General features: G+C 35.8%; 1 protein-coding gene across 2 annotated transcripts in view; it reads right to left on the reverse strand.

Annotated features, from left to right (window-relative positions):
• Positions 1–14185, reverse strand: part of LOC106071808 (protein yippee-like 1) — a 65222-nt gene that overhangs the window by 21155 nt on the left and 29882 nt on the right. For both annotated transcript variants that reach the window (XM_056005183.1, XM_056005182.1), the window contains exon 3: positions 4932–4975. In XM_056005183.1, the coding sequence (XP_055861158.1) occupies positions 4932–4975 (44 nt within the window). The remainder of the gene's footprint in view (positions 1–4931; positions 4976–14185) is intronic.

A 14185-nucleotide genomic window follows, 5' to 3' on the forward strand; every position in this document is an offset into this window, starting at 1 on the left:
TCATCAAAGGTGCCTTACATTCATGATGGGCATACATCGGTGGAGACTACATTTCAAGCAGCTATGTACGGCGTGTACAGTATAGAAGCACTAATTAACATTCGAGAATTGCGCAGGGTCGGACACTTATCCCGCATGGGAGACGACCGCATGCCAAAGGCGATCTCCTTTGGCGAGCTTAATGGAGGGCGGCGTAACAGAGATGCCCTCGTAAGCGCTATAAAGATCAACTCAGGCGCCATTTCGCCCTCGCTGGCATAGAGGAAAGTAGCTGGTAGCAGATGGCCTCTGAAAGAGACGGAGAGCTCTCACAAAGGCTGCGGGACAAACATTTGAGACTCAAAGCCATTATTGAAGACAGGCGCAGAAGAAGGAAAGAAAACTCAAATAGACGGCTTTGTCTACACGAGATGCGGGAAAATATGTAGGTCTTATAGTCATGTGAATCACTGCACACATCCTAAACCTTCGGAATCGAAGACATTGCAATTTCTTCAAAGATTTAGTTCTTTAATGTAATTTTCCTCTAGATTTAGGTAATTGTCAGGGTGTATGTGAGCGATTATCCTTACATCATTGTGATTATCAAATGTGTTTTTACATTTGTATGAAAGCGTGTGTGTGGGGAGAAAATTACTACAATTAGAAATGTAAAGTTACTGATAATGCATAATCAATTTTAAAACGACTAGATATAGATCTACAAGAAGGACTCTGTTCTAAAGCAAAAACTAAGTCCTAGAAATAGTCACAGTGAATATAAAGGCCTTTTATAAGTGTGAGTGGGGTTTTTTTTTCGGGGGGGGGGGAAGAGTCTATAATACGTTTTTTTGTGAAGATGCGTTCTTCTAAATAAGGTGCACCTCTAGCTCTAGATTTAGCTCTATGAATGACAAAATAAACATAAATGTGTTAAGAGTGGACTAGTTTTCTCTGAAACAGTTCAGGGGGATGGGGAGTTTCATTTGAAACTATTGTGTATATATGTGTGGGTTAGTGCATGGAGATGGAAGGCTATAACTAATAGGCCTAGGTGTTTATGCATACTCCATAATAGGGGGTTGAAGGCTCTTCGTTTATAGGTTGAACCAGAAAAAAATGGTCATAGAATTTGAAGGTTAGAAAATTGTGTTGGGGGATGGGGAGCGGCCGTTTTATTGATGATTTTAAGTGTTCCTGACACTTAAAAAAATCAACAAACATATATAGCAACTATTTCAACCGTAGCGCGGGTATCAGCTAGTATGTTGTATGGGTTGTTTAATGCAATCATACAAATACATATCATTGCGTCAACTTGACAGACAACATTTGTAATCCTAAAATATAAATACAACGCAACAGAATCAACTACAAACATATGCACTTTTAGACTAGTTTCAAATGTCGACTATGTTCTTGTGCTACATTTAGATAACAAACACTTTAATATCACAGCCATCAGAGCGATGCCATCAAATGGTCAATTTCAATCAAAAACCGATCAATAGTTTATCCAACAAAGCGCGTACTTCTATTTTGGACACATTTCTACCCTGCGTACATACATATACAACAGTAAAATGGAGATATCCGAATGTTAAATTCAATCCTTTAAAAATGTTGATTGGGCCAAAATTCCATTGAAAGAAAAGGTTATATCTGATTGCAAGTTTGAAAAAGTTCAACGCTAGCGATAAACAAAAGCATGGAACATTTTCTTCAAATCAGTTTATCCTAATGAAAATGGCTAAGTTTTACTCACGCAGAAAGAGAGAAAAGGGGGGGGGGGGAGAGATTTGTATGGCACACTATCTACTTTGTTAAATTGAAACAGTAAACTGTACTGTAACTAAGTTTGGATTGGTAAGATCACTAGAAACTATTTTAGTAAAGACGATATCTGTTTCAAAACAAGACAAGGTTACAAAGACACAAACTCAAAATCGGCCCCCGGAGTGGTCCACCCAGGCAGGTAAAAAGTCAGGTTTCAATATTTTCAGAAAGAATATCAGAATGAAATTCTATCAAAGACCAATGGATAGGTGAAAGTGAAGGTGAAGTTAGATGTGAACCTGGCCTAACCGATGTCATATCATGATTATCTAATTGATCAAATTGTTTTGTAAAGGGTCAATCTCTTGTTCAAAGCCCATAGGATTCAGCTTTCCGTAAAAAAAAAAATTTCCTCTAGTTATGTGTCCTACGTATCTAATAGTACTACAGTTCAGGTGATAATATAAAAAAATAATTATTAATTGCTTTTTTAAAATTATGTTCCACTTGTATGCATATTAAATAGATATTTTCTCTTTAAAAAAGTATGACAGAGAACTTACTTAACTTAGCAACACATTTGTACAATTTTTTTTAACACAAGATCTAAAATCGTTTGCATAAATGTGTTAAAAATATGTTAAATTGTTATCTCCTTATTAAATAGCATCCCGTGTTTGTTACTATTAATAGTGAATAGTTGTTAAAAGGGTGTATATATATATATATATATGTATATATATATAATATATATATATATAAACTGCTTGAATGGTTGATTTTAAAATTAAAATTTTTCGCTTTCAGAAAAGAAAAAAGTAGTCGTTGCATCAGAACTTTGAAAGGTCTAAACTATCATGATGTCTGATTTTCAATATCTTTTCTAGTTTACGAGGTCTAAACGGGATGGATGGACAGACACAAAACTAATAGCGTCTTTTCCCCTTTCGGGGGGCCGCTAAAAAACCTAAAAACTACTTGAAAAAACAAAAACAAAGTTTATAAGAAGTGTAATTGTATCAATTAATCGGTTTTTAAAAGCATATATAAAATAATGGAGGGAGGGGAGGAACGACCTGAATTCGAACTCATGGCTCAAGCCTCCTCAAGCCGACATTTGGTACGCCAAAGTATTATGTGAGCATCTCCAAGACGTGATAAGAAAAAAGGGCCTAGGTAACAAAACTATCATAGAGCCTATGACATATTTGTAATAAGAACTGAAAGAATAGTGAAAGAAGTATAAACAACACTCGGCCCTATTCAGAGTTGTGAGGATAGAGAGAAGTGATACTCGAATGGACGGGCTGGTCTGATTCAACGTTATAGATACTAGAATGTGTTGAGGAGCGTTTCACCTTATATCACGATATTGTTATAAGTAAGAAAATGAGAGGAGGTCTATGCCTCTACGGCAAAATAAATAATATATCACCTGGGGGAAATCAAACGGGAGAAGCCGGTGGGTAATGCTAGCATACATATATGTATACACACACACACACACACACACATATATATATATAGCTGGGGCTGCTCAGCCACGGGAAATACTGTACCCCCACTAATCTTCGGACTCGAAGACAAGCCATATATATATATATATATCACAACAGAAGCTATTTTTTAAAAATCGAACTTCAAGGATTCCCATGAGTTTTCCACTCCCATATTTTACTTGTTTATAAAAGGCCCAATTTGTGTTTTGTAAGTCGTTTACAGAAACTGATCTCCGTACATATTTTTTTCTTCGAGTACCTTCTTATAAGATCCAAACATTATTGTATTCAGTCGAATAGCCCCGGCCCGTAAATAGTAATTGAATAGTCAATTTTACAATGTTTTCATCACTTCACTTTGTATTCCCTCCAAGCAAAACTAGAATATTAAATGACTAATGAAGTCAAACACATTCACGGTCACAGGCATTTGTAATCACCAGATAATATAACGTTTTCAGCCCTTTCCCTACCTCTGGTGTGTACATCATCTGCGATCTAGGACCTCTCCTTTATGTTTGTCCTTCATGTGGATCTATCCTGTGCAAATGCCGGTATGGACAATATAGAGGGAATTCTGGGCAGGGCAAGTATGCCGTATGAGGGACGAACGTATGCCAAATTGCTGTCTTTTGTTGGTGAGCTGAAAAGTGGTCAGCGTAACAAAGGTGCACCACATAAACGATTTAAAGACCAGCTTCGGCACCAACTTGTTTTAAAAGACATTGAAGAGAGAACCTGTTTGCAGGCGGCTTCGGAGCGATACAGATGGGGATCACTTACAAAGGCCGCAGGACATACATTTGAAATCAAAAGAAAATCCGCTGCCGAGGTCAGACGTAGACACGAAAAGAAAATCTTACTCGACCACCGGCTGACAATGGTTATGTCTGGGGCTGCGTAGCCATGGAAATATTGCACTCCTTATTAATTTTCGAACTCGATGAAAAGCTTTTAATATATATATATGTAATCAATTGAGGGCAAGGACTAGACGGAAGCCATGAAATACTTACAGTTAGTTTAAGAATTAACTAAGAAAATAAAGTAATGGAGACAAAGAACTAGACATCATGTCTCTCGTCTCCCAATCTGTTTCTCCCATGGGTAGAAGCAGAGATATAGCACTAGATATAAAGGACGAGGCCAATAAGTGAATGTGATATAAATATACATTTAGGCAGGGGGTGAGTTTTCTTTGTTCATGCACGGCTTTATTCATCTACCCCACAAAACAACAAACACACACACACACATTGGTTAGGTCGATGAACAAACACACACAGACACATCGGTTAGGTCAATGAACAAACAGGCCAAATACGTTTTGTTTCAAGAATGTGAAGATATGTAATGAAATCGTGATGTCCAAGTTGGTGATGGCCAGAGTGGTCATAGAAATAAAGTGAGTCAAGCCAAGTTCTATTGGGAACCAAGACTCTACGTGTCTAAGAAATAAACAATTTAAACAATAACTGATTGGGTGGGACTATGATGAGAAAGAGAGAGAGAGAGTGAAGAAGAGACAAACAAATGAATATATAGTAGAGATGGGGAAGTAAGGTATGTGTGTGTTTGTTGCAGGCTTGGAGCGGAGAGCGAAAGAAAAGATGATATTAAGAGAGAGAGAGAGAGAGAGAGGGCTATTTACACAGAAACTCAAAGCAGGTTACTTACACTGAATTGAAGAGATAGGCTCTGCCTTGACTGCCTTGAAAAGACTGAAATGTACAAAGAACATATTTAATAGACTCTCACATTGACATTTCAAAAATCAATTAATAAATAGGTCAACTGGGATGCGTTAGACGATTATAAAGAATGTAACAAAAGTGGCTTAAGAAAATAGTTTAAATTTCCTTTCTTTCCTTCTCATGTTAATGATTTGCCATTTTTTATTTTGACTTTGAATGTACACCTTGAACGAAGTTGTCACTGAACGGAATGTAATGAAGTAGTGTCAGCAGAAGAAGGCTATACAAATACATCAATTGGTGTTTGTCTTTCTGGTTGAGGGAGCCCACCATAATATTCTTAAGCCCACAAGTACCTTGGAACACCGCTGGATGCTAATCAAAAGTACTACAAGATAAAAGTACTGACCAAACTTAGAGGTCAATGGACCGAACACAGGAAAAGTCTGCAAAGCTTTTTTTTTTCAAACCTAATTTTGTTCCAGCTTCCATCAAAATGAGGGTAACAAAAAAAACATCCAAATATAAAGGTTATATTAAGTGTAATTGTATCAATTAGTTTGGATCAGCCATGTCATTGTGTGTATGTTTGACCTAGACATAATACATCTGTGTGATAGAAATATTTTTTGCCATATATTTTTGTTCAACTTTTAGCTTTCTCAATGCGCTATGATCTTATCACTTGTCTGGACCAGTTGGGAATAGGGGAGGGAAGAAGAGAGAATATTTACATGATCGTATTTTAAATGCATAAAAAAAATGACGGGGGTATCTTGTTGAATGTTTACATGACCGGTTTTTAAATGCATAAAAATGATCAATCAGGGCTATTTTGTCCAATTATATTCTTGTGTTGTAAGGTAAAGAAATAATTGTTCAAAATTTCAGCTTCAGCCGAGATTGGGTGTGGGAGAAACAACGAGTACACACTTTTGACCAGACAGACAGACTGACAGAGGGAGTTGATGTAAACAAGAGAAGACAACTATTCCGACAACAAACGTGTTACTTATTTCACTGACCTGCGTTCCAACCCTAAAGCCTCACCCTTTTGACTTTTGTGTCTCATGTCCACTTTTGTTTCTGACGAGGTCTCTTTGTTTAGAAATCCGAGCAATCGATTTATCTCTATATTTAGTAACAGAATGGCTATATAATTCTCCTAGCAATCCAAAGAGAAACATTCGGCAACTGTTGAAGTTTTTCAATCCCATCTAGGTCCAAGGCCATAGGAACTGACGTTCCATTTGCTAATGGTTGCCCTCATACTTAAAACAAGGCCAGCGGCAAAGTATAATTTAGTAATTATTTATTGGTACTTTCATTATACAGACAACTATATCTAGACTTCTAATTTGGAACTCTTTAGATCCAGTTCTCTGCTTCTAGATCTAGAATCTAGGCGTAATCTATATAAGATTTAGGTAAAAATGTAAGCAAAGCTTAGATAATCTATCAATAAACTTTAAGCAACTTTAAATTTAATAAACAACTCAGTTCTCGGTACACAACGGCTAACTACCCCATGTTTTTTTTTTTATTACTCCAATATATAGCCAGATTACTAAAGTTTTCCCAGTGTGGCCAACAAACTAGTAATTCTTTTCTCAGCGATACGTATATATTACTAAAGTTTTCCCAGTGTGGCCAACAAACTAGTAATTCTTTTCTCAGCGATACGTATATATTACTAAAGTTTTCCCAGTGTGGCCAACAAACTAGTAATTCTTTTCTCAGCGATACGTATATATTACTAAAGTTTTCCCAGTGTGGCCAACAAACTAGTAATTCTTTTCTCAGCGATACGTATATATTGAATAATGCTGTAGAGAAATCGTTAAAACCATTTTTGAGATCAGTGTTCAGGCTCCTCCATGAAGTTCTGACTTGAATAGAGATATTGTAAAAAAGGTGCTCGAATCTGAATTTGAATTCGGGGTCCGATGAAAGGCCGACAGGTTAACCACTGAGCTATACAATTACTATATAAAAGGTTTTATAGTCTAAAAAATGTCTATAGTTAAATTTTTTTAGCGAAACGACTTAATTATCTACATAAGGCTAATCTCCCCTTGGCTTCCTACATTTCTATATAAAATATAATTAATTAATTACGACTAATGGCAAACTATTAGTTAATTTTTTAATTGATTCATTTGTTATCATCGACAGTAAGTAATTGTGCAGTTGATCAGGGAAGGGGGGGGGGGAGAGAAAGAATGTGTACTAGATTCCACCCAGACAGAGTTAGGTGTTAGCAGTTGTGTAAAAAACAAAGTTACTCAGTTTAAACAATATGCCTAGCCAACTAGAAGCCATACAAATATAGGCTTTGACGATAAATATGTTCACATTGGTAGTTCCTACTATTTTCCCTACGGCATACATCACGTTACAAGATTGAACAGGTACTAAAAAGGAACACAGACTCAATGACCAAGTTGACTCAAGGTGTACTTCAAACAAACGTTTATTATAGAATGGGTCACAGTCTAGTCTGTCACTATAGAACGATGTTATCCCCTCAAGCGTCTAGCGATAATTGATTTTCTACAAGTCAATCTTAACCTCTAACCCCAAAGTCTATGTCGTCATTCTAAAATATCCGTTCACTGTCAATACATTAAAGTGCGTAACACAACTAACTAAACTAGCTATCTAACACTAGCAAAGCTAAGTATGTTTGTCTTACATTCAGGTCGTGAAGAATGTTGACTTTGTAAGACTGAAGGCTTGTAGACAAGTTGTTGACTTTGTAAGTAAGACTGAAGGCTTGTAGACAAGTTGTTGACTTTGTAAGTAAGACTGAAGGCTTGTAGACAAGTTGTTGACTTTGTAAGTAAGACTGAAGGCTTGTAGACACGTTGTTGACTTTGTAAGACTGAAGGCTTGTAGACAAGTTGTTGACTTTGTAAGTAAGACTGAAGGCTTGTAGACAAGTTGTTGACTTTGTAAGTAAGACTGAAGGCTTGTAGACAAGTTGTTGTCTTTGTCTTTTTTTCTTTTTTTTTTTTTACAGTTTTGATTTTTTGTAATGCGTCTAGTCCATAAATAAAAGTAATGAAAGTCAATTGACAATAGGTAGGTGCTGGATCTACAACAACTTTCAGATCCAATCTCAAAATAGCTACCAATAAATTTGCGTCTCTAAGAAAATCAAATGTTTACTAAGTACGTGATATTTAATTATATAATCTATAACATGGGTGCAACCAGAATTTTTTTTCGGGGGGGGGGGGGGCTTGGAGGTTTAAATTTTTTTCCCCCTTGTAAAGACACACACACACACACATAGGCGTAATCAAATCTTTATTACATCCAGTACACACCCCTTCATTTTCTTTGCGTTGTCTTTTGTACACTAAAGTAGGTTCTTTATGGAGTTATTGAAACAGCAGAACACCTGTGAGCTTCCACCCTCCCCACAGTTCGCCAAGCATTATTTTCTGTATTGGAAATGTTAAAATTGCATATTCTGATGTGTCTACAGTAGAGCAATATCCTGCAAAATATCTTGCATAAAAAATTGTAGGTCAATATCAAATCTGCTATTCACTGCACTTCAGTAATGGAGCACAGCGACTTGAAGAAAAACAAATCAATGTGTGAAATGTTTTATTTGTGGTAGGTTTGAGCCTCAAATGATTTTTTAAAATGTGTGCCTATTCGTAGATTTAGTTTATTAGCTCAAATTGTAGCTATAGATTTGATTTAATTGTTTGTTTGTTTTTATTGAAAAGAGTTTACCACAAATCCCCTTTTTGTTTGAAGTAACTTCTGTATTATATAAGATAAGATGGTTACGCTCATGGAGTTTAGTGATTACTTTTATTGGGTTTTAGCTTAAAAATAAAACCTTGGCTACATTTACGAATTTAGAGACTGTAGTTTTCCTTAAGGTTTTTTATTGGCGGGGTGAATGGGATTAAACTACCCCCCCCCCCTTTTTTAGACTATGCTCATGGAATATGGTGGGTGTAGTTTATTTTGATTTTTTTTATTGGAAAATAAGGCGTTAACTTCAAAACCCTTAGGAGAGGGGTTTTAAACTCAAAATCCTCTGGAGGGTGTTTTTAAACTTCTGGAAGGGGGTTTTAAACTCAAAACCCTCCTTGGCTTCACTAAAGGGTGTTGGTGACTCATGCAGTTTGCCTAATTTTTTTGTAATTGAAGAGGGTTTTTTTTTAGCCTCACCCCCCGCCCCCATTTTTCGTCAATGCTGGATCAAGTGATCGATTGAGATTAAAATCTTTCCACTAATAAAAGAAACAATAACATTAAAACAAAACAACAGTCACAATATCCCCGGGGAACCCCCACCCCCCCAAACCGGGTACGCCCATAATCTATAATAATGAGACGAAATCAAAGAGTACCAAAAGTAAAATGGATGACGAATCAAATCAAGTCCTTGAAATACAATGTAACGCAGAATACTTTGACATGGGTATCAGCAGCAGTTGTAAACAAGCTAGATCAGAAATGCTCCAAGGTCATTTAAAACCATTACTTGATGCACCAGAACTTCGCAGTTGACTTCTCTGCGTGGCCTACTGTTTGTCTGTCCGTGCGCTAGGCTACAACAAAACAATACAACGATATACGAACAAAACAAGCCACCGTAACAGCATTCAGGTCACGTGATTTCCGTTATGTAAATAACAGTTTTTTTGTTACAGATAGATAATCTGTACATGCATGATATGTGTGTCTGTGTGTGTGTTTATCTGTAAATGTGTGTTGGGGTGTAAAGTGACTTTGAAGGTCACTAGCCTAAATTTAATTGAAAATGAGAAGAAAAAAAAAGGACTGGGGCGGGGGACACAAAAACTGTGTCATTCTCTTTGCAAGTTGAAAGTAAATGGTTTCTCTCGATTTAAACTAGAACGCTCTTGAACAAATTAAGATTTGTTACACCACTGAACTCATCTTTACTCAATCTAATCCGTCATAACTAGAATAATATAAATGCTTTTGAAGCAGCTAATATACGGCCAGCATAATTTTGAAGTCATCTCAAACACCCTGACCTGTTTGAATATATCAGCTATACCAACATAGTAATGTCATCGTTGTCACGAACATCTAATCAATACTGTTCCTGAAGCTCCTATTGCTTATGTACTAACAGGGCTCTTTTTTATAATTTCCTGTTTTATTCGTTCACCAGAAGTTGAAGTGTCCAGGATAAAAAGCCAGAGCCATGTTGTTAAAAAAACAACAACAATGTCTCCAATCTAGCACACGTAGCAGATCTTTACACTAGAGAAACAAACATGTCAGTGTCCAATGTACTGAACCAGACACCGTGACCTATATTGGAACTAGACTACCAACATTTTCAAGTCTTTATGGTTTCAGAGTCACAACAGTTGCTATAGAGAATACATGAACAGTACTACAACAAATCTTAAGGTATTTAGCATTTTAGTCAGACGACTATCAACAAGACGTGAAAAGCTACTAGTTAGCATGGGAAATCCAAAGGAAAGAGGCCAAGAAGCCTCAACAAAGAGAAGTAATAAAGACGATAATAAGGTCACCGTGTGTCATGGCTAATAATAGTTGTAACGTTTTTAAAACTGCAAAGGCTTACAGTGGCTGCCTCTCCTGGGCAGAACAAAAAGTAGGCTATATGTTTACCTTTTACACAGACAGGTGGAATACCTGCTAGTTAGAAACAATATTAAAAATTGTAATAAAAACATTTCTCAACTGAATTAAATCCAAGACAAAAGAAAAGCTGCAATAAGCCATTTTATTGTGAATGCATTAAACTACCTAGGTTTGAAGAAATAATGGACAAAATGATTAAAAATGATAGAGTTTTAAGTGTCTCAGTAGAGAACAAAAAAGATTTGTATAGACAGACTTTTTTTTTTCCTGAACGCTTGAATATTTTTGAGTGCATTTATAACAAGGTTATAATAGCCAGTTTGTGTGGAAATACAAACTCAAAATCGGCCCCTGAAGTGGTCCACTGAGGCAGGTAAAAATAGGCAGGTTTCAATATTTTCAGAAAGAATGTATGAACTACAAACTATCAACAACTACAACCCTATCTCCGTCGATACAAAAAGATGAGACATGCTTGTGTTGAAAATGTTGCCGATAATGTATTGTTAGTTCGACAGGATGCGCAGATTTATTAATGCTATTATTATTATATTGTTAATATTCCTATGTATTCAATGAACTGATAGTTATGAAGATCTAGTTAAATCCAAGGTGTCACAAAGAACGCATCAAGAATGAAGAAATTAGAAACAGGATTAATACAGCTATTGGACCCCACGATGGCCTGCTAACCACTGTCAACAAACGGAAACTCAAACTCTATGGCCACATCACAAGGTTCTCAGGGTTCGCAAAGACCTTCCTTCAGGGAACAGTACCAGGAAGAAGATGAGGAAGACAGAGAAAGCGATGGGAAGACGAACAATGGACAGGCCTGGCAGTGAATAAAATTCTATCAAAGGCAAAGGACAGAGACGAATGGAGAAAGCCGGTTGACAGATCGTGTGTGGTGCTTCAATGATCCAACAGACTAAGGGATAGGTGAATGTGAATTTAAATGTGAACCTGACCTAACTGATGTTATTCAATGATTATCTAATTGATCTTATTGTTTTGTAAAGGGCCAATCTCTCATTTAAAGCCTCAATAAATGTAACTCTTTCCTTAAAATTTTTCCCACCTTTAGATAGGTGTTATAGGCATACTGCGACGCTACAGTGCACCTGTATAATAAGATACACTACTTATTAATTGTTTAAAATTATGTATACTAAATAGATTTAAAAAAAAAAAAAAAAGTAAAAAAATTTTATTTGTAAAAGTAATAGTATGACAGAAATTACTCAATTTAGTAATACAAGTTTGAAAAAAAAAATGTAGACAAAAAATCTAAAACCGTTTGCATAAATATGTCAAGAATATGGTTGATTGCTGTCTACCTTAATAAACAGTCTCCCGTGTTTCTTACTATTAATATTGAATAGTTGTAAAAATGGTGTATTTTTAAGAAAAAAAAACCTGCTTGCATAGTTGATTTTAAAAAGTTATGTTTCGCTTTCAGAAAAGAAAAGAAAAAGCCGTTGCATTAGAACTTTGAAAGATCTAAAATATCATGATGTCGGATTTTCAAAATCTTTTATAATTTACGAGATCTAAACGGGACGGACAGACAGACCACACAAAACTAAAGGCGCTATTCCCCTTTCGGGAACCGCTAATAAAAACATTAACACGTATCTAATAATAACACGATTACATATGGGTCTGCTGGTAAATTTGATCATCAGAAGTTATGAACTAAACACATTACTATCAGAAGCTATAAGTTAAACACATGACTATCTCCCTCCATTCCTCTATGTACATTAAAAGCAGAGAGAGGCAACCTTTTCTTTCCATACGCCATTTCGTTTTCACTTCTAATTCAGATGCGTCATTCATACAAGCTTTCAGTCCTTGGAAATCGGACATATATACAGACCCTATGGAACCTAGAAAATCATGAATAATATTTTTTCAATATCATCTAACAACATACACTATAGAAACATAGCGCATCTGGCAATGAAGGATGAGATCAACATATTCTATATATCTAACAGCTCAGAATATACTCTAAAGTCTCTTCTGTTTAATCCTCTTGCTCTAGTTTAAATCACATATTTTAGAATAGCTATCATAACATGCTTCAAAATCACAACATTGTCCACAAAGAGACACTTGGTGTATAACACAATGATAGTTCAGAAAATGATGGCCTATGACCTAAAAGCCTTTCCAGCAAAGTTACAGTTCCAACATTTCCACAAGGCGATGCTCTATCAGTAAAACTTAATAAAACTTAATAAAAGTTCACACAAAAATACTGCTGATTTTCTGGACATGACTTTCTCAACTCTGGTTTTTCCAGTGACTCAAGTTCTTCGAAGATATTGAAGTCTTCATCTATTATTCTTATAAAAATTCTTCATCGTGCAACATTACAAATATCAGATTCGTCGAAGGCCGATGGAAAGAAAGAGCTTGCATGGACCTTTGTGTTGCTCAGATACATCCTGAGAAAGTTTCTTAATGTCTAGAAAGTGATTTCATTTATCTTTCAATACTTTTATCTTCAACATGTTTTGCAAATATTTGGAGACATGGTTTAAACATTTCTTCTCCATCTGAAAGAGGCTTATGTTTTTGATCCAAGACAAAGGTCGTTTCGCAGTATGCTTTAGTCAAAGTTTCAAAACTTCCCTTAGAATAAGATTTTTGTTGACCCCATATTCTTTCCGTAACTCAGAGCCAGGCACTAACTTCTGGTTCTCTTCTACTGTAACTGTTTCATATAGTGTCTGCTAAGATCATATCTTCGCCTATACGAGAAAAAGTCTTCACAAACAATGCAGTCCTGAAGGACTCGTAAAAATAAAATTCATTTGACAACAGTTCTTGAAACTGACGCTTGCTATCCATATGCTATTCTTATGTTCATATTCTCGCTAAAAATAACAGAAACCATCTTGTTTTGGCCTAGAAGTTTTAAATTATATTGGTTGATTTAGGCGTCGTAGGTCGTACTAGATATTCTTGCTTTTTTTTTTTCTACAAATCAATTTTTTTGTTTGTTTACGAATAGATTTTTCCATTTATTATCTTTAGGCGCATGCGTCATAGCGTGACCAGCCCTAATTTAAAGCATGGTTTCCTTCTACCACTCAGTCCCAATGAATAAGGTCCTTCTTGTCGCTTGTCTGTATAGGGTCGTCAATGTGAACAGTGAATTATTTACTAAATGTGAACAAGAAGATGTAATATCTATTACTAAAAAAAATAGTTCGCATTTTAAAGATAAGAATTAAAAGCAGTGTTTAATGTAATTTCTTACTAGAGCATCTAACGTTGTAGAGGACACGTTAAGATACTTGAACTAAGGGAAGGATGACCATTCACCAAAACCAATTATACCCATTCAGTAACACACTCACTATAAACATTGACAATACAATCAGTTCAGTTAATAAGTATTAATACTTACAAGGTGATGTATCAATAATGTAATATAACAACATCATCAGACCAAACAATACAACCATACTAACAACACATTCGACCCACACACGTCTATGGCTTGTATGGAAGAATGAAGTATTTTGATAGTTGATAGTTTGTATCAGCCTAATCTTACATGATGCAGAATTAAGGGAATGGAAATACTGAAGAAGGTAACGC

Source organism: Biomphalaria glabrata, chromosome 12 (genome assembly GCF_947242115.1).
Source record: "Biomphalaria glabrata chromosome 12, xgBioGlab47.1, whole genome shotgun sequence".
Lineage (NCBI taxonomy): Eukaryota > Metazoa > Mollusca > Gastropoda > Planorbidae > Biomphalaria > Biomphalaria glabrata.